At 43.5% G+C, this 26,949-nt stretch overlaps 1 protein-coding gene across 2 annotated transcripts; it reads left to right on the top strand.

Annotated features, from left to right (window-relative positions):
* Positions 1-1,741: 1,741 nt before the first annotated feature.
* LOC126548098 (zinc finger CCCH-type with G patch domain-containing protein) lies at positions 1,742-26,491 on the top strand. Of its 2 annotated transcripts, XM_050196208.3 has the most exons (12): positions 1,754-2,056; positions 2,117-2,222; positions 2,287-2,381; positions 3,669-3,890; positions 5,947-6,435; positions 7,932-7,975; positions 9,817-9,881; positions 10,567-10,752; positions 15,327-15,421; positions 16,329-16,411; positions 23,310-23,456; positions 26,275-26,491. In XM_050196208.3, the coding sequence occupies exons 1-11, from the start codon at positions 2,000-2,002 to the stop codon at positions 23,446-23,448; spliced, it is 1,581 nt and encodes a 526-aa protein (XP_050052165.1). In that variant the 5' UTR covers positions 1,754-1,999; the 3' UTR covers positions 23,449-23,456; positions 26,275-26,491. The 2 variants fall into 2 exon arrangements, with proteins under 2 accessions (XP_054919551.1, XP_050052165.1); XM_055063576.2 differs by lacking the exons at positions 23,310-23,456; positions 26,275-26,491 and adding an exon at positions 22,110-23,023 and having other exon boundaries at positions 1,742-2,056.
* The last annotated feature ends 458 nt before the right edge of the window (positions 26,492-26,949 follow it).

Genomic DNA, 26,949 nt, shown 5'->3' with positions numbered 1-26,949 from the left:
TAGTTTACTCTCAGCGTTTGCCTACCTTTCACGCAAGAAGCTGGTTCGGGAGACTCCATCGCGGCGACCGCGCGCAGTGGCGTTCTTTGTACGCATTCGGTAAAGAGATAGCGTCTGTAAACGATTCTGTGCTTTCAGTTTGCCCAAGATTAAAAGCTTCCTTCGTTTTTAGAGCACCTACATAAATGTCCAGGAGGGCTGCCGCGTGGTGTTTTAAAGCGAACGCTTTACTGGCCGCGAACTTGCGATTTCGCCGTGACCGTGCTCCGAGAAGGCACATGACGTCACAACGCGTTCCTCGTCCCACCGCATTCCTACACCGCGTTTCTCGTCGCTGCGCTCGCCTCCGCTCGCTTCGCCAGCTGCGTCGCATGCCTTATAACATGTCGGAGGATTGAAAAGGAGAGCTCGCGTACGCCGCAATTACAGTTGAGGCGGCAGTATGTACGGCGACAATTCTGATAAGCAGGAGGAGGCCTGGAATCGACATCGGAACCAGATGAAGAGGAAACGAATCGCCCAGGAAACAGACGAACAGCGCGCCGAACGACTGGCTAAACGCCGTAAAATAGCTAGACAACCAGACTAACCTGGACTTGCAGCTACGTATATCCTGGCATAGCCGAGCTAAGCCACTGCTAATTTTTTATTGAGCGCCGTAAGCGAAACCTATGAGGAGCGCCGCGTGATCCCTCATACTACGCAAGGGAGGCGCTTCCGACAGATGGCGACTCCGTAACTCTTCGCCCCCATATGATACAACTAAAGTCTGCAGTGAAGCCCCGCCTACGCCCTCATAACCGCCATGCAGCCACTGTTCCACCGCGTGACTGCAAATAGTTCGTACTTCAAACTTTCCCTGTTACCTAAATAAGGCGGTAACCGCAAAAATAAAATTATAAGCGCGTAATTTTGTACGTTTTCATTCGTATATTATAGTGGAACGGGGAAATCCTAATTGTTTATTGAACTGAAATAAAACGCTTGCTTCGCTGCAACTATAATTAGTGTCAAGTTTCACTTCAGTTGGTAGTGAAGTTTCATGGGTAAAACGGGGACAGCAGTGAAATGAACTGTACCGCGGACTTTTGAAGAGTGAAATGCTCAGACTCGATACACTTTGTTCATGTCTGTTACGCGCCTCGTCGCGTCCGCCGATGAAAAGACTACAACATGGAAGACTCTACAAGAACAGCAGACGCTCCGGAGCGCTCCGGAGGTATCAAGCATAAGGTTTGTCCGATTCAGAAAAAGGTGCACGGCACCACAAACGAAAAGGTGCAGGGGTTGCCAGTTATGGTGTGCCGGGCTGCACCCACCCGCTGCAAGGTTCAAGGGTGCACTGCACCGCGGAAGCACCTTGCCTTGCACCCCGTTCAATCGTGCACGAGGGTGCAGGATGCACCGCTGCACCTCGGGGAATCGAAGGCCTAGATGCAGCGCACCGTGAATAGGTTGGCTGAATCGGCTGAAAACTTGGCTGAATCGAATAGACCTATAGAGTTTTATACAATATGGTATGAAATATGGTACGACGCCATTTTGAAATGGTCGCATGACGAGGATTTTGTTTGTGTCTGTGATTGGCTGTCACAGTAACAACCCCGCACTATGCTGGCAATGGTAGGGTGGCTAGAACTAGCAATGGCTAGCCACCATACCCGCCACCCGCGCACTCCGTGTGCCTTGGTTGCCAACTGCTGTTTGTAGGGTCTCTCCTGTACGGTCTCTCCTCCTCATGTGATATGGCTCGTGAAGGTTCATATTATGTCTGAAATTCAAAATTTTGTATTTGGTGAAAATAAGTGTGTGCACCAGCGCACAAATAGTTGCTCATTTAGACCGCACCTGCTTCTCGTCTGGGGACATTGTGCGAAAAAAAAAATGAACAAGAAAGTTTCGTTTGTTTTTTGCCTCTTTTGCCGTGTGAGATGCAGGCGTCGTGTATGTTTAGCTTTTACGTCAGTAGCAATTTTAATGTGGAAACGCAATCTTAGACATGGATTCCGGGGACGAAAAAGCTCTGCATGAATCCCTAAAGCAATACGAGCAGCAAGTAAGTGTGTCAAATTTTTTTTCTTGATATTTTTCTAAAGAGTCGTCATTCATTGCACAGCTTGAAGCGGTCGAACTCGCTCTATCGTCCAACACTAGTGCATCTCAAGCTGCTGACTTATTGGAATTAAAACAAAACTTGGAAGAAGTCATTAGCCTTACGAAAGGTAAGCGTGACAAACTGCAAGCCGTCGGAAAGCTGATCGTGAATTTCGTTTCCGCATCTTCTAGCGACGCTGCGTGGTGTGGTAGATGAAGACTCGTCCACACATCAAGAGCAAGTTCACGATGACACCGGTATCGACGAAGAGTTTGCAAGGTTTCAGGTAAGCACTTCCATTTAATCCACCACAGCGACACGAGAGACTCTAGAACATCGCTTAGCGTGGCGTCTAGAACTCAACGCGGGCGGCCGTGTTTCGAGACGGCGTTGTTGGTTATGCGAGCACTGTTAAAAGTTCTCACAGGAACTTTTTACTTGCGTGACTTCAGTGCAGTCAAACCTGCTTATAACTAACTGCAGGATAAATTGATATTTTAATCATATATGCAGTATTTAGATATATTCTAACCCATGTGTTACAATGTTTTGTTATTCGCTGCAGCCAGGTTCGTTGTGAAACAATAGCACGATGGATAAACGCGGTAGTGTCATCTGAGTTGCTGTTTCTGGGAAATGCGACCAGCTCCTGTTTTTAGAAGAAAAATCTAGGTTGTGCCGCAAATTTTCTGGAAAAACGATATGTTAATACCGAATATTTTGCTATTTCCAAACGAAGTGTAATATTAAATTTGCGCAGAGAGGCTTTACGTTATCCTGCATGTAATGCTGTTCACAACTGGACGTACGGTCAACTAAGGAGCTTGTAAATTAGAAACAACCAAAAGGTGATCCAATCGGTGTGCCTTGACAATGACAGCAATAAAACTAAGGAGCATCAAGTCGTCAGATGTACCAAGAGTGCTGTTTTTATTGAAGGAGCCAAGTGTGTTACTGCAGCATTGTACATCTGTTTAAAAGGATGCAAACATGGTGATGCATGCTAAATTATAAATTACTTTCCTAAATTGAGACAATAAATTCTGAAAGTTTCTGAATATGAGGCATCCTTATTGAATGACTAGAAATTATTAAGCAGATATTATGTGCCCCTGTGCAACAAGAGGCCGCTCCTATGGCAGAATTATTCACAACAGCTACTTGCATTCATTCTTTCCCTCTATATAGACTCAAGTAAGTGCTTTTTTCTGATATTCAAACAGAAACAAATATTTGAGAATATTGAATAGTGAATTTTCAAATTGAATATGAATCAACTAACCTGGAATATTCGCTTCATATTCAGAATCTTAAATATTCTCACACCCTTAAAGATACCCTAAGAACAAAACTTGCCCAGAAATGACTTATTTTTACTTTTTCGTCACATAGCTTACAGGGCGGCCGTCTTGTTTCTTTGTTTTCTTTATTGTTATGCATTATTTGAATGACCTTCTTTAGCTTGTAGTGATAGACGTTAAAAGTTTGCAAATTTATTTCATGTGCATATGATTGTGCTGATATGAAACCATGCTTGACAAGAAGGTATCACCAATTGTCTTATCTCATATAGGCAGAGATGGCAAGCCTTGGGGCTTCTTCAGAACACCAAGATCAAGCAGCCACTGCTGTTGAGGACCATTCTAAGGAGCTTGCGGAACTTGTGGACCACCTAGAAGGCTCTAAAGTACGTGCACCATTTTCCAAAGACTGGGGACAGATGTCATACCACAGTGCCATTGTTCTCTCCGTCGATGCTTCAGACATCACTCATGTCGATGACATTAAAGTCAATGTGAGTATATTATTGTATATTAGTTTGCATTTATCCTAGAAACACACTGTAGACTGTCATATTCTTATGTTGATACTGACTGAGGGGCTTGTTAAACTGTCATCACAGTCCCTGAATGTCCTTTTCTTTCTTTTTTTTTCACTAATCAGCAAACTTCCCCTGAAGTTTCCCATAGAGGGAAAGTTCCAGATACAAGCAGAAATTGTCACAAGGGTCTCCACTTTGACAGAAGGCCACAAGAAATCATTCATTAAACCATTTGTTAGAAACTGTTGGAAAAATATTGTTGTTGCTGAGTAAACCGTTCAGTGGCTTTTGATATAAAGAACTGCATTTTGTAATATCATTTGTGTGTGCATTTCTTTGTTTTATGTTGAGAAATGGTACTTCAGTTTTTGAAAGTTGTGAGAGCTGCACAACTTCGTAGGTTAATTTTCAAAATTCCTTTGAGGATGCTTGCAGCACGAAGTCAAAGTAATCAGCATTGCCAAGCTTTTTCCGACTGTGTCGGTACACTTGAGACAAGGAAGTCCCCAAGTTTTTGCTAAATTTTGCTGTTAACGTTACTAAAATTGTTACTTATGTTGGTGTTTTCAAATGCTACGGTACAGGCTGACATGGAGTAACACATCTATCGAAATGTTTGGCATTTGTCTAGTGTCCATGTAGGTGAGGAATTAACAGTGAATTTGTCAGCAGTTTGTAGTGGACTTTTACTTCACGAATATTTACAAGACAACAGATGATAGCAGCTCAAATTCTGAATTTCTTTACGGATTGTAAGGCTAGAAATCCATAGATCATAAATCCACTGTTCAAAAGAAACCAGGTTTTTCTAGAACAAAGCCGCACTTAGTCCACATTATGTCTGTAAATTTTCTACTGTTCAGCACTCATGAAAGGAGAACTCGATTCTGTAGCATGTGCTTGGCCATGTTGCTAACACAGCAATAACAATTATGTGACCTTTATACAGGTCAAATACTACCTTGCCTCCCTCTGATCCACCTAAGAGCTCCGTGCAGTAATAATTTGTCCAAAATCTGAGAAACTGGAGCAGTGCATTCATATTTGCTTGAACGAGCTCAGCAGCTTTGACATGTGCACCTTTCTACAGTTGATCTGTCTTATTATTCACTTGCTGAATTCTAAGTTTCATCATAAAGCTTCTTGCAATAAATTTTGGTAACTTAATATACTGCTATGCTTGCGAACGCCCACCATTCGAACTGATATAGTGAAACTGCCACAGCAGCAGCAATGTTAAGGCCCATTCTAATAGGTTTTATGAAGAATTAAAAAAATGCAATTCATTCTGTGAGCACAATATGAAGCCTGTTTCCCGCAGTGCAATTAAATGCACAGTAGGGCCTCCATGAGTAGAGACCATCGTTGCTTCACCATGATGAATGTGGGGTATGGCACCCACTTGATTCACACCTAATTGTGGCTGCCTAATTGTAGCTTTTGAATAATAAGTTTGTTCTAGAAAGCCCACGGCAGCCGCATTTCAATGGGAATGAGATGTATAAATGCTCTAGTAGGCTTAGGTGCACATCAGAGAACCCCAGGTGGTTAGAATTATTCCAGATCTCTCTACTACAGTGCACAGATGATCATTTTTGCATTCGGCAGTAGAATGTTAGATTGCAGAAAAATTGTACCAGCTGAAGATTTATTACAAGTGTACTGCCTTAGACATTTCTTGTTCGAGTTTGGAGGCAGTTGATTATCTCTTGAATGTTGCAGAAGCTTGAACTCCTCATTTTAAAGTAAGCTCTGTTATTTCTGTAATGCTGCTCCTAAGAAGCATTGCATTACCATGTCTATGGGAAAAAATTAATAATCAGTATTGCTGTGTTTGGCACAAGTGGAATCATTTTTTTTTACGTTGTAATATGCTATAACAGTACTCCAATCATTGCTCCAAACTTTTGAGTTGTTATGCCATTTTATTGCTGCTCTTTGCAACATTGGCCTTTCTTATTGCCTTTGTTCAGCACAAACCTTCATTCCTCACTTTATGTCAATTTCACTTATTTTTTTACCATTACAGGTTATGTTCACCCACCCCACTGTGTCAGCCATGAAGCCATGTTCATTCTTCCTTGAAGGTCGCTGCAAGTTTAGCCAGGAACGATGTCGCTTCTCTCATGGCCACGCTGTTGCGCTGTCTGAGCTGCGTGAATATTCTGAGCCCAGCTTCAGCACTTTCAAACCTGGCTCACCGTGTCTTGTGAAGAGCGACATAGACGGCCTGTGGCAGCTGGCTGCCTTGGAGTCCATTGGACAACGGCAAGACGAGGTCATGGTTTGTCTTTCACACTCTGGGAAAACAGTGTCCATTGGAGTTGAGGATGTCTTTCCCTTGGAAGGCAATAGAGAAGTGGAAAGCTCAGACTCTGATGGCGATTCTCAGCCAGCTGCTGATGCTGTGCCAATCACTGGTGGCTGCGACGATGAGCAGGAGGGTGTACCTGTTGTTGCTTGGTCTCCAAGCACCGCATCTGGTTTGCCTCTAGGAGCTTGGGAGAAGCATACAAAGGTATTAGGCTTCACTTGCTTCAGCATATTCTAAATTTGCAGTGGCAGTGGGGGATATCTCAAGGCTCTGTGACATATACACATGTACAGTCTGTGGAAAATAAAAATCGAAGAGAAAACTTAAATTAAGAAGTGGAAAATCTGTATGTTGTGCTTAAGGTATGAGTCATACTGGTGTGGCTAGTTTGGTTTAAGCATTTCTTTGCTGGGGAAACTGATCTTGTTTTGCATCTATAAGCAATATTTTTCAAGTTTGTGTTTGAATTGTCCTGTTTTTCATTTGCAACTGACCATACATAAGTGCCCACTAAGTGACAAAGGAAAGTTACTGCTGCAACTTAAATTAGTAAAGCAGGGTGCATGGTATGCAGCAGGTTGTGGTTTCAGATGCTGCTGGTGTGTTGTTATTTGACTAGGGGAGAATTTCCAAACATTACACAATCATCACTGCTGTAACAAAAAAAAAAGTTTTTTCATAAGTGCAGCATGGGACGGGGCAGCTCGTGCTGTGCAAGCTATAACTTTCACTGAAGGCAGACACCTGAACTATTCTGCAGCTGGAGAGGCCATCAGCAGTTGGAGTTACCAAGTGAGCTCACTCCCAAAGACTGACCAAGCTTAATAGTGCTTAGTTTCAGTAATATGACAAAAATAAGGACTATGACAAAAATAATTTAGTTTGACATGGCCAATGACCTTTGCATTAACCCATTCTGCCTAGTCAAAATGCATGAAACCCAAGCTGAAATATGCCAGACAACTCGAAAGCAGCCCTCCTCGTATATTATCTTTCAATTTCTCACCCTTTTGCTTTATCATAAATAGTGTACAACAAAAAACAGACAGAATCAATGCTCTCCTGCTGTTATAACACTTCAATTCCTTGAGGCTTTCCTTGGCATTACTGGCTATTGTAATCAAGGGTTCGACGAAAGTTTGTCTGGTCAGGCATGGAAATGAAGGGGATCACGGTCACTGACCAAGTCTGATGAATATTTCGACGTTTCGGAACCGCGTATGGGTTCCTTGTTCACTGGGTTGGACAGCAAATCGTCGTCACTTATATAGCCAGCACGTGATATAATGAACGTGCATAAATGGCAGGCATAGTCCCTGGTGTCCGGTTCATCGTAGCTGGCGTCAATTGAATGACGCCAGCTACTATGCCGGTGAATGACGCCAGCTACGATGAACCGGGCACCAGAAACTATGCCTGCCATTTACGCACATTCATTACATCACGTGCTGGCTATATAAGTGACGACGATTTCCTGTATAACTCAGTGAACAAGGAACACGTACACGGTTCCGAAACGTCGGATTATTCATCAGACTTGGTCAGTGACCATGATCCCCTTCATTATGGCTGTTGGGTATTGTGGTAGTTACTTCTTCCCATGAACTCCCTCTTTCCGTCCCATTATTCTTGCATACTGCTCCTGCATGCAGCCTACTCAATTCTGGTAGATTCTTGAATTCGTTTTACGTTGCTTTCAGGGTATTGGTTCCAAGCTGATGGAGAAAATGGGCTATGTTTGGGGGTAAGTTGACATAAGTGTTTGCTTTGGCTTCTCTTGTACTATCCCCCCCCCTCCCCCCCATAGCGAATAGTCCAGATCTTTATCAGAATTCCAGTAACACTGCATCTGTTATCTTTAAGGTGTGCTTATTGAAATGTGAATACTTTAACCTTCTAAGGTTTCTACGTAGAGGTTGCAGTTCACCTTACTTTATATGAATTTTAATATATGCTGTTTTACAAGACTTACGAGGTATTCACTGTTTGCCATATATGGACTTTTGTCTAAAATTAATATGGTACCAAAGAAAAGTAAAAGGGACAAAAAAAGTGATGGTTTGGCAATCACAGTTGGGATCTCTCTGCATTCTCTTTTTGAGCAGCCACTCTCGTTTCTATATTAACCAGAAATTTGTCCTTTCTGCACGCTTTGTAGTAGCTCCTCATCATCTTTCATGGAACAAACCTTATACTAAAAGGGGGGAATAAAAACTCCAGAAGTTTTATCTGTCACATTAAAAAAAAAGTTTACCTTTTTTATTCTATATTTTACCTTTTCATTCAATTTGCAGTTGGTTCCAGTCACTTAAAGAATTTGTTGACTCTCCTGTGGGACCCTTGCCTAAAAATAGGGACATTGTTCATACTCTCGTTCAAGATTAAAATAAAAATGAGCATTTCTGACCTGCTTTCAAGAAAATTGAACTTTATGGGCAGAACAAAAAGCTATCTGTAAATCAAAGCGTGCAACATTGCTTTAGCAATCTGGATTAGATCCCCATTGCTCACACCACAGGAACAGCATCTTAAGTTTCAAGAACATCTAGGCATTTAGATGGCAAACTGTTTTTTCACGTTTATGCCCACTTGGTAAGCAAAATGTATTTCCCTAATTTAAACATTTAAATTGCAGCTCTCAATTTGTAATGCAAAGGTTCTTTTTTGGTCACAGGGGCTCAAGTAACGCCTTGTAGCACCATGAGGATTTGTAAAAAGGATTATATTGAGCAGGAAGAAAGAGACAAAAGAAAGGACAGGGTGGTTAACCAGTTGTGCAGAAAGCCTGCACTACAAAGCCATCACTATCAAAGCCACAGTGCTATCTATGGCAGATGACATGGTTGTCATCAGTCAATGATACAGTCAATCAAGGAAAATAATTGCATTATCCTGAAATTTTGGTAATTTATATTAAAGGAAAACAAAAATGTAACAAATAGGAGTGTAGCAAACAAGCTAGCATTTCTGGCATTTTTGTATTTAACTTGTGGACTATTTGCTAAGTGTTGCAATGTTTTATTATTCCCACCATATACCACATATACTCGTGTAAGGGCTGCACCCCCACTTTGGAGGACTAAATTTTCGAAAAAAAAATTCACGACATTCTGTCCGAAAGCAAAGTTAGTTCCGTTTCCGCTAGATGACACTAGCTGCTTTTCTGTCAATGCCGCTCAGGCCAACGCCACCGCGCCATTATTTCTTTGTGTGGCGCTTTGTCTCGGCTGTGTTTCCAGTAAGATTAGCGGCATTTCACCTCTAGAGAAGGGAGCCCTGTTTGGACCAGCGCTGGTCAGGGACGATGTGCCAGCATCTGAGGTCGTTTACTGCAGCATTGTCACTTGCGCCTCTCTTACCCTCTTTTGCTGTTGCAGAAACGGTACAAACCTTTAACGGGCCACCATCGGCCTGATTCCTGTGAGGGCTGCACGCAGCCAAGATTGTATAAAACAAGTGCGGCCTTTACACGAATATATACGGTAGCTGTTTCTTGTTGCTGCTAAGAAATCCAGCAAGTGTAAAGGGTTGACCTTTTCACTTCATTTTTCTTATCTAATCGTTGCATCCTTTTTGCATTCTCAGGCAAGGACTTGGCATTCGGGGTAATGGTAGAACTGAGCCAGTTGAGGCTGTTGTGCTACCTGCAGGTAAGATGCAACTCACTTTTTTCTGACAAAGAAAGCGTTGTAACACTTATCAGCACCGAAATAATATAACTAAATAATATAACTGTACTTTTTACTGATTGTATTTCTACTGTATTTTTTGCATTTTTGTTCAAATCATCGAAGTTCACAAGTCTTTATGTATCCCCTTATGTAATAATGCCTTTGGGCCTTTAAGGAGAAATAAATGAAGTAAGGACTACAATGCAGAATACCTTGCATGCAGTACCATGAATTATTTGCCTGGCAAAATTAGCTACCTTGGGTAATTCTGTCAACCCTGTGTACAGCATAAGTGGAGAGTAATTACAATTATTTTAGGCTCTCTTGGACTTTGAAATACTTGTGTACTACTGTTTATTACTGTTTATTATCATATATTTTATATCCATAGCTTCTACCTACTTGGTCAAATAATGCATAAACATAGATTACATAGCTTTCTAGGGATTGTTCTGAGTCAGAGCACTGAAATATTTTGTTGATGCTTTTTTATTGAGCACTGTGGACTGAATTCACTGCCTTGACATTTTATTCAGTGCACAGTGGAAGTTGAAACTGTTTCTTTCTGCTTCTTCCAGCCTCATTGTACCCAATGTACATTAATGAGAAAGGAGGCACAGCTGCACTAAAGTAATTGTGTTGTTCTTGTCATGTTATGTTCCAGGAAAGTCACTAGACAAGTGCATGGAGCTGAAGGAACTGGGCATGACACAGGATTCAGCCAAAGTGCAAAGAAAGATGCTGCTTAAAATGAAGAGAGAGGAAGAGAAGATTGAAAGGCGTTACCACAAGGCAGCACAACCTGAATCAGTGTTTGATTTTTTGAATGGTCAGATATTCTCAAAAAAGGGTGAGTATGCTTATTTGAGCCTAATCAAAGACATGTTTCATTGCTTAATAGCATATTTTTTATGGAGGCCTCGGAAAGGCCTCATACCATTGTTGGTGTATTAGCACAAACACACCACAATGTCTTTTCTTTTTCTTTTTTTTTTGTGATGTCTAGTCTAACAGTGTACCTTGCTTTAGATTCAGGATCATAAATATGATACAGTAGCTTTCTTATTGCCCTATTCACTGGGCTTTACTGCAAGATACTTCCTAAGAGGAAGCCCAGCCTTAAACCTTATGTGATAAATGAATAATTGAGATAATTTGTAAGTGTTCTTCCTTACACACTGATACTCCAATGTGGCACACAAATAGTAGTGCTTGAAATAGCACACTGCAATAGCAGCAATGAGACAAAGTTGGGGAGAACTTGACTACTTCAATAGGTTATGCCCCTCATAGGCACTATGGATACAACGGATAAAATGAGCACCTTACAGGCACCAATTTACAAGTACTTGTGTAAATCTTTTAATATGTCGACATTAGAACGGTTATGCTACCCGTCGTGGTTGCTTAGTGGCTGTGATGTTGGGCTGCTGAGCACAAGGTCGCGGGATTGAATCCCGGCCACAGCGGCCACGTTTTCATGGGGGTGAAATGCGAGAACACCTGTGTACTTAGATTTAGGTGCGCATTAAAGAAGCCCTGGTGGTTCAAATTATTCCGGAGTCCTCCACTATGGCGTGCCTCATAAATCGTGGTTTTGGCACGTAAAACCCTGTAATTTAGAGCACTCATGCAATGAAAACACTGCTGTCAGCTTGTGTACGGCAAAGGAGGGGAGAGGGGTGGAGAGAAGGCCGATGCAGGTGAAAGGGCAGGAAGCACATGAAGGAGGCGGCATGTGCAGTGCACTGGAATGTGCACAGTTGGCGCTCAGCCCTCAGCTGATGCACTTCGCTCGTGGACAAGTCCGAACACTTGTCCCATGTTCTGGTAGTTGCGTTAGTGGCTGTGTTTGTGTTCTGTGGGCATTACAGTTAAAAGTAGCGATGGACACCTCTGGAGATAACTAATGCTCACACATTACTGTCACATAAGTCCCATTGATCGCCATCATTTCTTGTGTATGTATGTAGTGTCTAGTCACATAGAAAACTGTAGTAGTGTTAGTACTTATAGGGTCCCTGAAACAGTTTGGACAAATTTTGTTAGCTCGTAGGGTATAGATAAGTAAAACATTAGCACCACAATTTAAGTGAAGAATCTCATATTAAGAGACCTACGAACAATTGCAAGTTGCCCTCCTCCCTGGCCATGCTTTTTCTCCTCAACTCGTTCGCCCTGCAATCGGGGCTATGCTTTGCCTTCACTGGCTCTGAGTCGGGATATGACGTCGTGACGTCTACTTCCAGTTGCCTTGGAGCCAGCGTTCAAAGCCGTTGGTCCCCTGCGAGAACTATCCAAGCAGCGTGCATTGCGAGCATTCTGTTGCAACGCCGAGCATATCTGGTATTCTGGTAACCGCAGGTGAGCTGGGTGCTTTGGCAGATGGGCCGAGGCTTAAACTAAAGCCCCTCCATACTACTACCACTGTGATGAAAGGGCTTTAGCGTAAACGTGAGTGGCCTGAGCAGCCTGCATGGTGCAGCCACGCGGTGGTGCTGACCTTAACCAGCCGAACACAGAGCTTACTATTGCTGTAACCAAGTGTAAAACATTTTAAACATTTAAAAAGACAATGTGCTCACAATTACACTCCTGCCGAAAATTTACACCAGCAGCAAAGCAAAATGCACTTAGTTACTGCTATATTAGCTGTGTGTTTGTCTGGTTGAGCTCTGTGTGACCAGATGGCTCTACCATGCAGGCCGTTCACGTTTGCACCTCTGCTCATCCCGTAGAACACCCAGTCCGCTTGTGCTTGCTTTTACCCGAATACTGGATACGCTAAAACTGTTGTCGTCGTAATCCTCCGGCATGAAGTGAAGGCTGTAATCGCGTAGATAGTGGCGCCAATTGGATTGTTCTTCCGACCGTGAAAGAAGCCCGTGAATGCACGCAAAGGGCCTCGAGTGGCCAGTCACGCGGCAATTTTGCATGTACTCGTGGGCTTCTTTCACACTTGGAAAAGCACTTTTATGTAGCACATATTGAGCAACAGAAAGCTGTATCAGGAGTTCTTGATGTCACTGTACAATTTTCTCATTGACACTTTTTATCTAATTATAATATTTGAGAAGTTGATTAATTAAGATTAATTATGTAATCAGGCAGAATGCAAAAAATAATGTGAGCATCTCCAAGCGACAGCAAACAACATTACCTTGTTTCTGTCCAGCTACATGGCATTTGCATATTTTTTACATCTTGGTGCATGATAGTTGGGACACCCTGTACTGTATAATGCAATACAGTGTGTCCCAGCTATCATGCATCACATTTTTTAAATAGGACGGGCCATTCTACGCAAAAATAACCAAGTGCGTATTATTCACGGTCGAGCAGAGCAGCCGCTAGTAATCTTTTTGTTCATGCAATTGAGTTCATTAATTAATTGCAATTATCCAATTCTTTAATCACTGCTCTGAATGGCGTGCTGTCGATGTAGAATTTGTAGAAAATTGAAAGAAACTTCATACTGGCATGTTTTCAGCCAGTTAATTTCTGCCTGTTTATTTTTTCCAGCTGATGAAACCCTGTGAAAAATGAACAATACAGTCGAATCTCGTTAATTCGAACACACTTAATTCGAACTTCCAGTTTATTCGAACTGACGCTGTGGTCCCATCAAAATTATGTGTATTCCAATGGGCGAAAATGCCCGGTAATTTGAACGCACAAGCATTTTCGACGGTTAATTAGAACATACGGCGCTCCGACAATGCTCTCAGCAGCGCGCCAAATCATGTGGCGGCGCCTCCGACCAGCATTCCTCTGACCCCGTCATAGAGGAAAAGCATGGGAGAGACTCCTCAACGCCGCAGTCCAAAAAAAAAAAAAGATTGTGACGGAAATTTGTGTGCAGGCGTGTGCAGGCGCGCATTACCGATTACTTCTGTTCGTGATGGGTTAGTGACTTCTGTTAGTGTCGCGGCACCGCCACGTACCCCATAGAGTCAATGTATAAGAACGTCTGAAATTTTGGTCACAAAAAAACCTTCTTGCCATGACCGCAGGTCCGAAATGGAGTCACCACTACCACCATTTTGATTATGTGTGCCTCCTCGAGCTGGTGTTCTCGCACGCAGATCCTCTGGCAGCCATAGCCACAATGTGGCGATGCTAGTCCTAGCTACTTTGACGTTCGCTATCAGGCTGCTTGCTGTTCTGTGCTGTGTTTTTCATTGAAACAATTCGCTACTGTTAGCAATGGTGCCGAACTCTGCCTTTGTAATCCTCGCCAGTGGCTTCGGAGCGCGGAAGGCATGGCGCATTGCATAATGACGGCTCCCGAAAGTGAACTTTGCCCCTATACAACAGGCTTACGCAGCAAAGCATACCAAAAATTCGAAGTGGCAGTCGTCATGGTACATGGTATGCTTCTTTCCATTGCACACGCGTGCACCCGCCATCTCCTATCATAGTATGAGCACCAATACGCCTAATAACTGACTGTAATTTGTAAATACGTGTGAGTAAATCTTGTGGAACTTCCCCCTCGTGTGTTAGCTCAATGCACATGCGCCAACTGCAGGTAAGTCTTCCATTCAGTTAGCTTCCTTTAATTTGAACAAATTTTCAGAACCCTTCGAGTTGGAATGATCGAGATTCGACTGTATCATGTGACTAACCGTCGGCCCGCATCAAAAAGCAGCGCCCTCAAACATGGTCCACAGGAGTGATCGCAGTCTTTCCATGTCGGAACAACCATGAGTTATCCGCACTCTTTGCTTATCAGCAGCAAGGCGCCGTGCTGTTGCAGGTGGGGCGCGACAGGTAAAGCACCAGTTCTGCCACTACTGTTATGGAGCTCGTCTGAGGGCGCTGCTTTTTGATGCGGGCGGACGGTTAGTCACGCAATACTTCTCATTTATTGCGGGCTTTCTTTATCAGCTGGAAAAAATAAGCAGGCACTTCCTGCCTTGCCAAAAAATATGGCACTTTTAAGTTTCTTTGAATTTCCCACAAGTTCTTCATTGACAGCACGGCATTCAGAGCAGGAATTTAAAATTTAGTTAATTGCAGTTAATTATTAAATTCAATGGCATCAACAAGAAAATAGCTGGCTGCTACTCTACTTGACTGTGAACAATGTGCACTTGGGCATCTTCGTGTAGAATGGCCTGTCTTTTTTTAAAAAATGCGATCCATGATAGCTAGGATGCCCTGTATATGCATTATGTATCATAATAGCATGCACGCTGGCACAACCAATATGTGCGTTTTTTTTTTTCAGTTGTACAAGAAAATGTGCATGGCAGCATTAGCAGCCATGTCCCATCATGACATCTGGGACATACTGTATAAGTTGCATGATTGTATTAGTAGCACCAATGAAAAATTTTAAGGGAAATTGCGATACACCGAAAAGTGCGGTACATTGTTTGTAACCTCTGCAGTTGATTGTTATCTTTTGCTTACCTGCAGATTCTAAAAATGCTGGTGAACAGTACAACATCCAGAAGGAAGCAAATAGCAGTCAGGATCTGAAATCGGTTTCAATGAGGGGCCTGGGTATTGAGGTAAGTTCCCTTGACTCAGGCATTTAACCGTTATGCCTTATGTGTCCTACATTCAAATCCACTTGTCATGAGCACCAACGTGGGAAATGTAACAAGACTGCACATTAGAACTACAGTGCTGCATTTCAGATAAGAAGTCCATGGACTTATGACGCTACTACTGTGTTATCAAGTTGTCACATATTCATGCACGGGGCAGTGAATTATGTGTGGTAGTTGTGACCTCCAGCAATGGCCGTGAAGAATGATAGCTAGTAGTGGATAGAGACAAAAAAAGGGGAAGAAAGAAAAGAAGTTTACTATGCAGCTTGAGGGTTACTTTTATTTATGGTAGGTAGGTCGCATGGCGGCTATAGTGAACTTGTCGTGGCAAGCAAAAGAAAGTACTGAAGTCACAATGTGAGTGCCCAAGCCAAGGTGAATGGTCTCGCTCCTGTTCAAACACATCCAGGACCACTGCACCCAGTATTCTGCAATTTCCTGCCTAGAGTTGTGCAGCAGCTTTTGCCATTGACCGCTTTGACTATGATTTCGGGATTTCTGTCAGCACAGCTTTTGAAAACTAGTTTTGTCTGGCAAGTCAACCAACTGTTCTTATTTTGTTTGGCATATCCTTGCATTTTTTTAGAAGTTAGCTAGGAAAGTAATGAACAGTATAGAGTTTAGCTGCATACGAAAATGTCTCATTGCATACAATAAACATGTGCATAGCTTCAGTTTTCCTGTAGCTGCTGCTGGTCACCAGTCATTAAAGGCAGTAGGGCTATGTTAACTAGTATTGACTTCTGGAGGTAGGAAACCCGTGTTGCATCTTGATCAGCTTTGTCCTAAATGGGCTTGGCTGTAGTATTTCTGTTGTCTTCATTTTTTATCCTTTGTGCAAATATTTGTGTGTCATTGTTTTCAGGCACTACAAGTCACAGAAGCAATAAAAAGAGCAGAACGTGAAATTGTAAGGCTGGGACATTCTTCTGCCAGGAATAAAGACAGGTGGGAAAAATGTGTAAATGCAAAAAATTAATCTTTAGTTTAATTGCATGAACATAGCACTGTGGTGTGCATGGTCGTTGTGAAAGTAAAGCCATCTTTGTGGTGAGTTTTAAAGCTGCAACATTTGGCAGTATCTGACATGAACTGTTTTGTTACAATGTTGCGAAGAAATCAACAATTGATACTTGATGCTTTTGACACATCACAGAGGGTGCAGTTTGGTGCTTTTGGATAAGGAGGCACCACCTAGTGTGAATAGTTTGAAAATTTCGCTTGATTTCAGTTATCTTTAGCTGCTATACAGGAGTCTTGAGTAAGGAAGCTACCCGTCATGGTAGCTCAGTGGTTATGGCCTTTTGCTGCTGAACACAAGGCTGTGGGTTTGGTTCTGGTTGTGGAGGCCACGTTACGAGGGGGGCGGAATGCAGAAATTATCATGTATTTCTATTTACGTGCATGATAAAAATCTTCAACTGGTCAAAATGAATCTACATCCATTACGGCATACTTCATAGCCTACTGTGCAACTTAGGACGTTAAACACCACAATTCAATTTTCTTTTAAAGTATTGGCAAATAGTGTTAAATTTAGCATCAAGTTCATTAATGTTCAGTAATGTTGTGGTGTGATTATATATAGGAGGAAGCGTAGAAGTGTAGACCAGAATCTGTTCAATAAGTAAACAACACGGTATTTTACATACCTTGATGCAGAAAACCTGCTAGCACCCCAAGGAGGAAGCATTATTGATTAACTAACTGTGAGGTATCATGCAAAAGCAATTCACTGATCCACTAGCTTGCAAGCCTCTGCCTCTCCACAACAACAATGCATTGTGAGCCTTAATGTTCTGGAGCAGTGATTGAGTGCAGGAAGGGTTAAGTATTTCTGGTTAAATCAGGTCATCTGAAGTCATTTTAAGGGGCTTTGCAAAGTGCATTTTCCATGTAGGTTCAAATATAATTCTGATGCTGTATATTTGGCTGGGAATGAATATTTCTCGATTTCAATTAATAAATTCTTAAATTTAACTTTATTCGAATAACAGTGTTTGATAATAAATGTTTTAAATATTTGCATGTCTCTAGCCATAAGCCCCATAAAAATATCAAGAGATCGGCGCAACTTTCAGCCGCTACAGATTATAGATAGCAAACAGCATGTATGCCACAGGCGGCACTGATGACACATTGGAATTGACATTGAAATTGCCATTGAAATAGGCTGGGTCAGCAACATTATGCAAGCCTGGACTACTGTCACGAGGTGTTGTTCTTCACTGCTCTTCCATGACAACTGTGGCTGTACTAGACTTCTTTTGCTTGCCTTCTGTCACCTTGTTGATGGTTTAAGTCTGGCATGAACCACAATGGGTGCCCCATTAGTCATTGCTGCATTTAGTGCTTACAAATGCATTGTTATCATGGTGCAGTTGGCTGGAGCAGAAAATTTCATAGTTGAGTCTCAGGGTCAAAACTGGTTGCAGTTAATTCTTTGAACTTCTGTATGTAATTTTGTCATCATCATTCTCATCATGAATGTGATGACGATCATTTATTGATGTGGACAGGATGCAACATAACAGCTATGGTGCGCAATGTGGCATGAACAGCTTTTTGGAAATGAGCTTCATCGCCATGGCAGCATGAGGATAACTGTTTCTTGCAGACTGTATTCATTTTGGAATGGGACATGGCTGGGTAGCTGTGGCATTAACAGCTATTCGTTGTAACAGGCTGAACAGTAGCATCTGTATGGCCTGGTGCATGGGCATGAGAATAGAGTACAAAGTGGGCATTACATGATGCGTGAATATGCATAATTCCCACAGCTGACTACCGTAAAAACCCGCGTATAATATGAGGTTTTTTCTATTATTAGCGTCCCAAATTTTCGCTTCATACTGTATGCGGATCCGAAAAAATTTGTCAGAAATCTGGGCTAGAAGTTTTGGTTTCGTTATTGCTGCATGGCTATGGCTTGACTTCTTTATTGCTGTGTGGCTACGGCTTGGCTTCATTATTGCTGCGTGGCTACGGCTTGGTTTCGTTATTGCTGCGTGACTACAGCATCATTTCTTTATTGTTGAGTGCGCACCTTGGCAGCACACGTGCAAACCACGCTTCGCGAAATGCATCTTTTTTATTCCGCATTGAAGGACCAAGATGTCCGGGCCACGAAAACAGTACTCGGCTGCTTTCAAGAGAAAGGTTATTTTAGCCGCACAGGACATTGGCAACAGTGCAGCCGGGAGGCAGTTTGGTGTCAACGAGGGAAGCTTTCACGGATGGCATCAACAGAAGGAAGCCCTTTTTGCGTGCAACAGAACGCGCAGAAGCTTTCGCGGCCTGAAGAGCGGGACATTCCCGGAAATCGAACTTGCCCTGACAGAGTTTGCGCGCCAACAGAGAGCCGCGCATCTAGCTGTTAGCGTGGAGCTTATGCAGGCAAAAGCTAAGGAGCTTGTAAGAGAAAAAGGGCTATTGAGCACTGCTTTCAAAGCGAGCAAGCACTGGATTTATCGCTACATGTGCCGTGCTGGATTTTCATTACGCTGCCGAACTTTGATTTTGCAAAAGCTGCCCGCATTGTTCGAAGAGCTGCATGTGGCTTTCCAGCGGCATGTTATTTCGCTGCGCAAGTCCAAGAACTTCCAGCTAGGGCAAATCGGCAATGCTGACCAAACGCCGGTTTATCTGGACATGCCATTGCCCCTCACTGTGCACGAAAAGGGCTCTAAACAAGTTTATGTCCAGTCCACTGGCAATGAGAAAACGCGAGTTACCGTCATGTTGTCGTGCACGGCAGACGGACGCAAGCTCCCGCCTTATGTCGTCTTCAAGCACAAGCCTAAAGGTGAGGAGCTGCCAAAAAATGTGGTTGTGAGCTGCCATGAGAAAGGCTAGATGAACGAGAATCTTGTTCTCGGCTCGATGAAGTCCATCTGGTGTAGGTGGCCCGGCACACTGTTGTCGTTCCCGTCCAACCTCGTGCTGGACGCATTTCGTTGCCATTTGGCTGACTCAGTGCAGAGGCTGTTCCGCGAATCCGGCACTTAACTCGTCATTATCCCGGGTGGGATGATGTCTCAGCTGCAGCCTTTAGATGTTTGCATGAACAAGCCGTTCAAGGACGCGGTCAAGCAGTGTTATGCAGATTGGATGCGCTCAGGTGATCCTGCAGTGACGCCGACTGGGCGGCTGAAGCGGGCTTCGCCAGCCACACTATGCAAGTGGATTGTGGACGCATGGGCCAGCATACCAGAGGACCTTGTGCGTCGCGCATTCAAGAAGTGTGGCATCTCGAATGCGCTTGATGGTACAAAGGATGAGTGCCTCTGGAAAGATATGTCCAACAAGGAACTATCCGAAGAGAGCACAGCTGAGGAAGACAGCGATTGAAGTGCGGAGTGCAATTTAAATGTTTTCCTCGAGTTTTCCTAACTCGTATAATATGCGGACAAAACTTTTGTTTTTCTATTTCGCGTCCCAAAAGTTTCACCTCGTACTATATGCGGGTTCACATTATACACGGGTTTTTACGGTATTTCTCCATGTAAGACAGGTATCCCCATGGCAGCCTCTGCAGGCCCCTCACACAAAGACAAATTTTTCGGCTGTATTATGTATAACTGTAACAGTCAATGCATTGTTTATGTCACAAATTTTGCACATCTTTTGGCTTTTTCCAGTGGATGAACAGGAGCATGTAGAAATGCCAAAAAGTTTCACGAGATCCCTGCCAAAATTTCAGTACCCCATTATTTCACAGTGATCATCGCTGCATGTTAGGTCATATTTTTACAGGTTTGGTGTGAACCCCTCTCAAGTCCCTCACTTACCATATCTCTCTCTTTGGCACAGACAAAAAATGGACTAGTTAATAACAAGGCATGCTTTGCTATAGAAGCAAACCCTTACTGTAATGAACACGGAAATAACAAATTATTAGATATATTTCTCGTTGATATTAGCATGTAACAAATATACGCCTATGGTAACTATCGGATACAGTCGATCCCGGATATATCAAACTCGGATATGTTGAATTATTGTCTATATCGAATAATTCTAAAATCCCCTTAAAAACCTCGTGCAAAAGTGTAGCAATGTGCTACGTTACATCGAACTCCCGTTCACCGCCACATTCGATATATCGAACGTTGCACAGCACCGTGCCACGCCCCTGCAAGCACACTTCTCCTAAGGGAAAAACAGTCACTTCTCGCATTGTTAGAAGTATTTAATGCCGACAAATTTGGAATGGCACTGTTTCGACAGATGCTGTCAAACAAGATACAGTGGAACCTCAATATATCGAACAGTGCAGTGATCGCGAAAGAGTTCGATATACCCAAAATTCTATATATAAAATTACGTAAAAAACGCGTCAAAACTTCTGCAAATCAATCAATGAACCAAGGGCGCGATCGGGGATCGTTGTTTGGAGTGCGCGTTCGGTTGTGCCGCGTGCAATTGGCTTAGGTCGCGACAACTTCGTCAGCTGTGAGTGCGTGGTCGATTGCACCGCACGCAATTAGCCTAGGCAGCGCCAACTAGGCAGGCTTAGGCAGCCTAGGCAGACCAAACGTGTGCTTCGAACAACGATCCCCGATCGCGCCCTAATCTAGGCGCAGGTAATACGCACTTGAAGCTTCACACAAAGTATTTATTTATTTGGCTGAAAATACTACAGCAGTGTAGCCTGCTTATTGGCAACTGCATGCTTAAACACGAAGTCCTCAACGTAGTCTAAATGATCCACAAGTGATAGGCCGATGCCCTTTATTGCGCCACAGTAGCGGCGTAGACCGGTGTAGCCTCAGTTGAAGTCGGGAGCGGGGCAACATCAGCGCTTGTGGGATCAACCTCGACAGCATCTTCGTTTGGCCGTTACTTCTGCGATCTCCAAGTCCGTCAATCGAAGCATATTGAAACATTGTCAGTGACAAAGTATTAAGTGGCGCCTCGTCTATGAGTGAGCCCAGTGATTCAAACCCCCAGTCCTCACGAGGTGTGGCAGGTGCAGAGCATGGCACCAAGGAGGAGTCAGTGCGACAAATGCAATGCGTCGTTGACGTTGTTGAACTAGCCAAGCCGCCGCGTGCATACGCTGCTACATTCACATGGCGTCCTTGGTGCGATCGCAGCTGTCGGGAACGCCTATCATGCCATCGCTATCTTCGAGGGTGTTGTGGGAAAGCTCACCGCCTGTCAACAGAGTGCATGTGGTCTGGGGTGGCGGAGTTCAATATATCGATTTTACATCCGAGCCCGTTCAAAATAAAAAATTGAAAATTTGTGCAATTTTCCAGGTGATATATAAGTGTTTGATATGCGCAATAATTCGATATATCGATGTTTGACTGTATTAAATCAGAAGGGAAGTACATGCCATGGAGTAAAAATGAGCAGAGTGCTCGCAGTTGCTCGCTGTGCATGTGGAAGCATGGCTCATGCAAACTGCGTCCGTTCATTATTGGCAAGAGCAGATAGCCGCTCTGCTTCAAGGACGCAAAAGCCTCCCGGTCCGATATGCATCCCAAAAGAAAGTGTGGATGACATTCTAAGTTTTCACCGAGTGGTGTCGGGCTTGGGATGCTGAAGTAGAGATGCTGCACTGCTGGGTTTGTTTCTTGCAAACAAAGGCTTTCCGCGAATGGTGTTTTAGAATTCTGGATGGATCTTTATGTTACAGTTTGAATTCAATAATACTGCCGCATGCCACATCCACATTTCATGGAAAGACCATTGCGCAACAGTGCACAAGACTCATTGCCATGCGATTCTCGGCTGCTGAACGCATTCACTTCATGCCCGCATAGTTACATGTGAGTGGGAATGGACTCTGATGTTAACAAAGTTGAAAGCTACTCATGGAACTAACAGCATGTGTATGGTGTTGGCAGTCACCGATGCAGGGACAAAAGGGGAAAGGCCGAGAACGAAAGGACGTATGCTGGGCCGCGAGGCACCGGAGCACTAAGCGGCATGCAAGAGGCGCACAGACTTTTTAGTGTGGTCAAGAAGCATGCGCGACTAGTTCCAACTAGAAGTTGGTTCTGAAATCTGACACAACGATTCACCTGAGTCGTTGCCCACGTATAAAGATCGCCCATTAAACAGCTTATTGTAATGGACTTGCAGCTGGGCATGTTCATGAGTGATTCACAGTACAAGTGTGCTGATGGCAGCACAGTGCGTACCCAACAGGCTAGTTTACTTCTGCAGTGCGTCCATTCCCATTTTGAATAAAAACGCTCAACAAGCACTTCAACGCATGCAAGGCGCACCGCAGTCTCATGTCCGGGCAGCACAGGCTTTTAGGGCTAGCATTGCAAAGACCATTCTGCAGCGTGAGTGACTTGCAGCGTTTGTGAACAATTTTAAATAAGCTTTTGCGCATTTGACTTGGGGCTTTGGCAAATCGGTAAGTCCCGCTTTTCACAATCTCGGGAAACTGGCCGAGACGTGCAGAGATTTCAGTTTAGCTTCAGGTAGTTACACTTTGTATTTTGAATCGTCAATATATTGAACTGTTTCACAATCCTCTTAGAGTTCAATATATCTGGGATTGACTGCATAATAAAGGTATTTCTGTGTCAAATTTGACTTTGTGTTAATGAGGTTCGACTGTGTTACACTTTGTTATGAATAGCATTTGTTGGAGCAAACAGGATCTGAATTGAGAAGTATTTGAGGAAAGCATTAGCTGCTTAATTTACGTTAGAAAAATAGTATAGATCACATTCTGCTAAGCTTTGATTCACGTGTTGTAGAGAGTTTATTATTTCTTCTCCAATTTTATTGCATCTGTGTGCAAGTTCATGTGCGCTAGACTGGAGTACATATATTCTTAAGCTGTTGGCTCTTTTTGGACTGTTTTTGTTGCTTACAGAGACAAAGTAATGCACGCACAGGTGGAAAAGAAGATCGAAGAGCAAAGGCAGTTGATTCGTCAGTTGCAGTCTAAAGAACGATCTATTGCTGCTGAGCAGCAGCATCGAAAAGGCAATGACAAGTTGAGGATCTTTTGATGAAAAGAGTGAGCTACTTTTCGTCCTTATTTGTTGAGTATGCAGTTAAACTTTGATATAACAAAGGCAATCAAATTGACAGTTTGCTTCAGCGTAGTTGTTAAATTTTGTTATATTGAAATTCAAACTTTTATGCAAGTACAGTTGCTGATGAATTGTTCTTACATTGAAGGGAGGCGCAAGATTTTGCTAATTATCTGGGAAATGAAAGAAAAATAAATTCAATTAGAACAAAATTATTCTGTTGAATTTGAGAGTTGGCGACGAAAGATACGGTTTCATGCAGAGTAACGGTACGGTATCTTCACATCAGCAGTATAGTGTGAAGCCTGCCACGCTTTCGCATCCACTCTGCCCCCATGGCTGATAATGTCACCTGCAATGGGATGACATTATCTTGAAAAGTGCCGGCAGTAGGCAGCGAATGCTAGGCCTTCTTTTCCCTTCAATGTGTGCCTGAAACTTGAGATTACACGATCTCTAGTACTAAACGTGCGGGAAGACTGTGCACATGATGCCATGCAATCTCGGCCCGCCCGCTCTTTGCACACATGGCAGATTGCCTCTAAAACAAGTTCGTCGGTTGCGTATCCACTCAGCTGCACCGACAGCCATACGCAGCCACGGCAGCTCTAAAAAGAAAGTGATGCGCACCAACCTGCCCCCTCCCTCCCCTTTCTTTCTCACGCATGCTTGATTGGATTACCTCAAGTTCACTCTGCTCTCCCTCTTTCTCCTTGCTCATGTGGGAACACAGCACTCGCCATTCTTGACTCACCCTTGCACGCTTTCACTCGCACCCAAAGCACACAGCCAATGCCTCCTAGATAGCACAATGCCAGTGCACTTCAGTTCATGATGTCATGTTACCTTGCTCGACAGCCGTACGACCTAATGGGGATGCTCCTGACTAAGCCGCGGTGAATGTGATGTCATCGCTTTGTTCATGGCAATGGAATAGAATGGTAATGGAAATTTTAGTCCAAGTAGCATGACGTCATAAAGCAGAGTGCACAGGCATGCCATCTTAGTCGGGAACAAAAAGAGGCAGGAGAGGCCCTGCCCAGATGACCGAAGCTAAAGAAATAGTCCCGCTAATGGACTCTGCCCAGTTGAAGTGCGGACTGCCACGTTCTCCATCGGCACAGTCACCGGCCGTCCAGGTCATAATGTCAGTCTAGAGTACGTGCGCATTGGTGGAAGCTTGTGTGCATCCATCTTTGAGGGGCAAATACCACTACCTTCTAAAGTTGTACTCCACTGTAGGAGGCGTTGATGCAGCGTGTGGGGTGCGATAGGATTTAAATGGAACAAGACACTGCTTCGCTTGAGCAGTCGCTCTTGGTTTCACAGCGCACCATTTGAGAGGCACATTCGTAGGCAGCTGCTTGTAATTTTAAATTTGACCATCTGCGTTCATGGAAGCTTCCATTTATTGTCTCGGTGTACCTTCATGGCGGCAGTGAAATTTCGTGATATTGAAATCATGTATAAACACACTTCATTATATTGCAGGTCTAAATACAGTAGAACCTCGTATGTTTCAGAAAAAACGGGAGAAAAAAAGTACCAACTGAGAAAACGTACGATCCGTAGTAACTAAAAAAAATTGGCAGACTCAACTTGGCATCTATGTAATGCGAAGCATCACACGGATCGTTGCGGCACAAGATGCCGATGCATGTTGAGCTGGTGATGCTCCGGTGGCCCCAGATGTGTTTTGTTGTTATCCTATTGCGTGGTGTTTTAGGAGGGCGATGGGAAACTCAAACAAAATGTGATTCCCACATCGCGCCACCTGCAGCAGGGAACGGTGGCGCGTTTGGATTATTGCCTACTAGTAGCGGGCAGTATGCTACCAATGGGACCACGCACCACACGCTGTAAAACAGATAGGTGAAGATGCTTATCGCAATAGGTTTGGCAGCGATAGCTGTGAATGCAGCGTGTAGCAACTCCGTTGGAGATTTTCTGCTACTGGAATAAAAAACTGTGCGCGCCATTGTTTTCACATCAGGGGGTGGCTATATATTGTTCTTGATCGCGTGCGCCTTGCGCCTTTTCTTGTTCACATGGGATCTAGAGGCCGGAAAACGTATACGATCGCAGTCTGCAGCAGGGAACAGCGGTGCGTTTTGGTTATCGCCTATTAAAAGCATGCGCTACAGCTACGCTTCCGACGGCACCGTGCACTGTGAAACAAATAGGCAAAGATGCTTATCACAATAGGATTGGCAGTGGTAGCTGTGAATGCTGCATGTGACGACCCCGGAGAAGATTTGGTGGCCCTGAAATGAGAAACAGTGTGTGCCGGCGTTTTCACGTGAGACGGGTGGGCAGTTATATACTGTCCTCAATCGTGCATGCATTGCACCTTTTCTTGTTTACATGAGATCTAGTGATTGAAATATGTATCATACGATCGCAGTTTGGCGATGTACTGAACGTTGGTGCCGAAAAATGGTATTTTCCAGGAATGAATGAACCAGCAAAAACTGAGTAACTCTACTGGGTCATTTTGTGTGTTCTCAGGTGTGAACGTTAGCGCCAGGGAAATTTACGTATCTGGAACGTATCAACAAGGTTCTACTGTACATGGTCTTTATGGGCAAGCAATTATGAAAAATTAAAAGCTTTGTTATGTTGAGAATGTTGTTATATTGGTCTGTTATATCAAGGTTTAAATGTATTAGCTCCCTTCTCATTTTCTTGCACAAGGCACTTAAAATATTGTGCTGCCATTGTCAGTTTTGAAAGAAGTTTGGACCTCATTTATTATACCTTAAGTATGGATTTTACAGAATTGTTTTTCCTTGTTCTTTCCAGACCCTCTGTGACTGGCTTGTCTTCGTGTGTGTGTGTGTGTGTGTGTGTGTGTGTGTGTGTGTGCGTGCGTGCGTGTGTATGTGTGCACGCACACGCACGTGTGCTCCAGTGACAATGGGTGAACTCCTTGTTTGAACTGATTTGAAGACAAGTGAGGATGCAAATGGCAATTTGTAAATAAAGCAAGGGCAGAGCCCTTTTTGGAAAAAATTTTCAATCTCGAGGCCTGTGTGTATTTCCTATGCCCCCGATGGCATGTTAATATCAGTGAACTGTGAGCAGAGTGCTGGTAATATTTATTACTATTCTAGGTATCCACAAGCAATGAACCAAGTGTGTCTGGTGACCATATTGTGAGGAAAAATTTTCCTTCCCGAAAAATTTTGAGTGCCATCTCAACCAGGAGCACTTTCTATGGATTACACCAAAATTATATTTTGAGTGCTACGAAAGATGTGATGCGACTGTGGTTCTGAAAATAACTGCCGAGAGATTGAGTGAGTGGCATTGCACTAAGAAGACAAGTTCGCAGGAAGATGGAGGCTTGACGTGACGAGCAGTGATAGAACAAGGAACGTTGTTGAAGCCAACATTTTGACAAGGGGACTTGTCTTCATCAGGGCAGCAACTGATTTCTTTAGCGGCGGCCTTTTTATGTATGTAGAACTTACTCTA

This window comes from Dermacentor andersoni, chromosome 1, assembly GCF_023375885.2.
Source record: "Dermacentor andersoni chromosome 1, qqDerAnde1_hic_scaffold, whole genome shotgun sequence".
NCBI lineage: Eukaryota > Metazoa > Arthropoda > Arachnida > Ixodida > Ixodidae > Dermacentor > Dermacentor andersoni.
The sequence above is the reverse complement of the archived record's forward strand: the minus strand, read 5'-3'. Positions and strand labels throughout refer to the sequence as shown.

Bases quoted from the DNA above. Each gene is read 5' to 3' on its own strand.
- LOC126548098 (XM_050196208.3), top strand. From the start codon at position 2,000: ATGGATTCCGGGGACGAAAAAGCTCTGCATGAATCCCTAAAGCAATAC. The intron at 3,891-5,946 runs GTGAGTATATTA...TTACCATTACAG, and splicing joins TCGATGACATTAAAGTCAAT to GTTATGTTCACCCACCCCAC. The intron at 15,422-16,328 runs GTAAGTTCCCTT...CATTGTTTTCAG, and splicing joins TGAGGGGCCTGGGTATTGAG to GCACTACAAGTCACAGAAGC.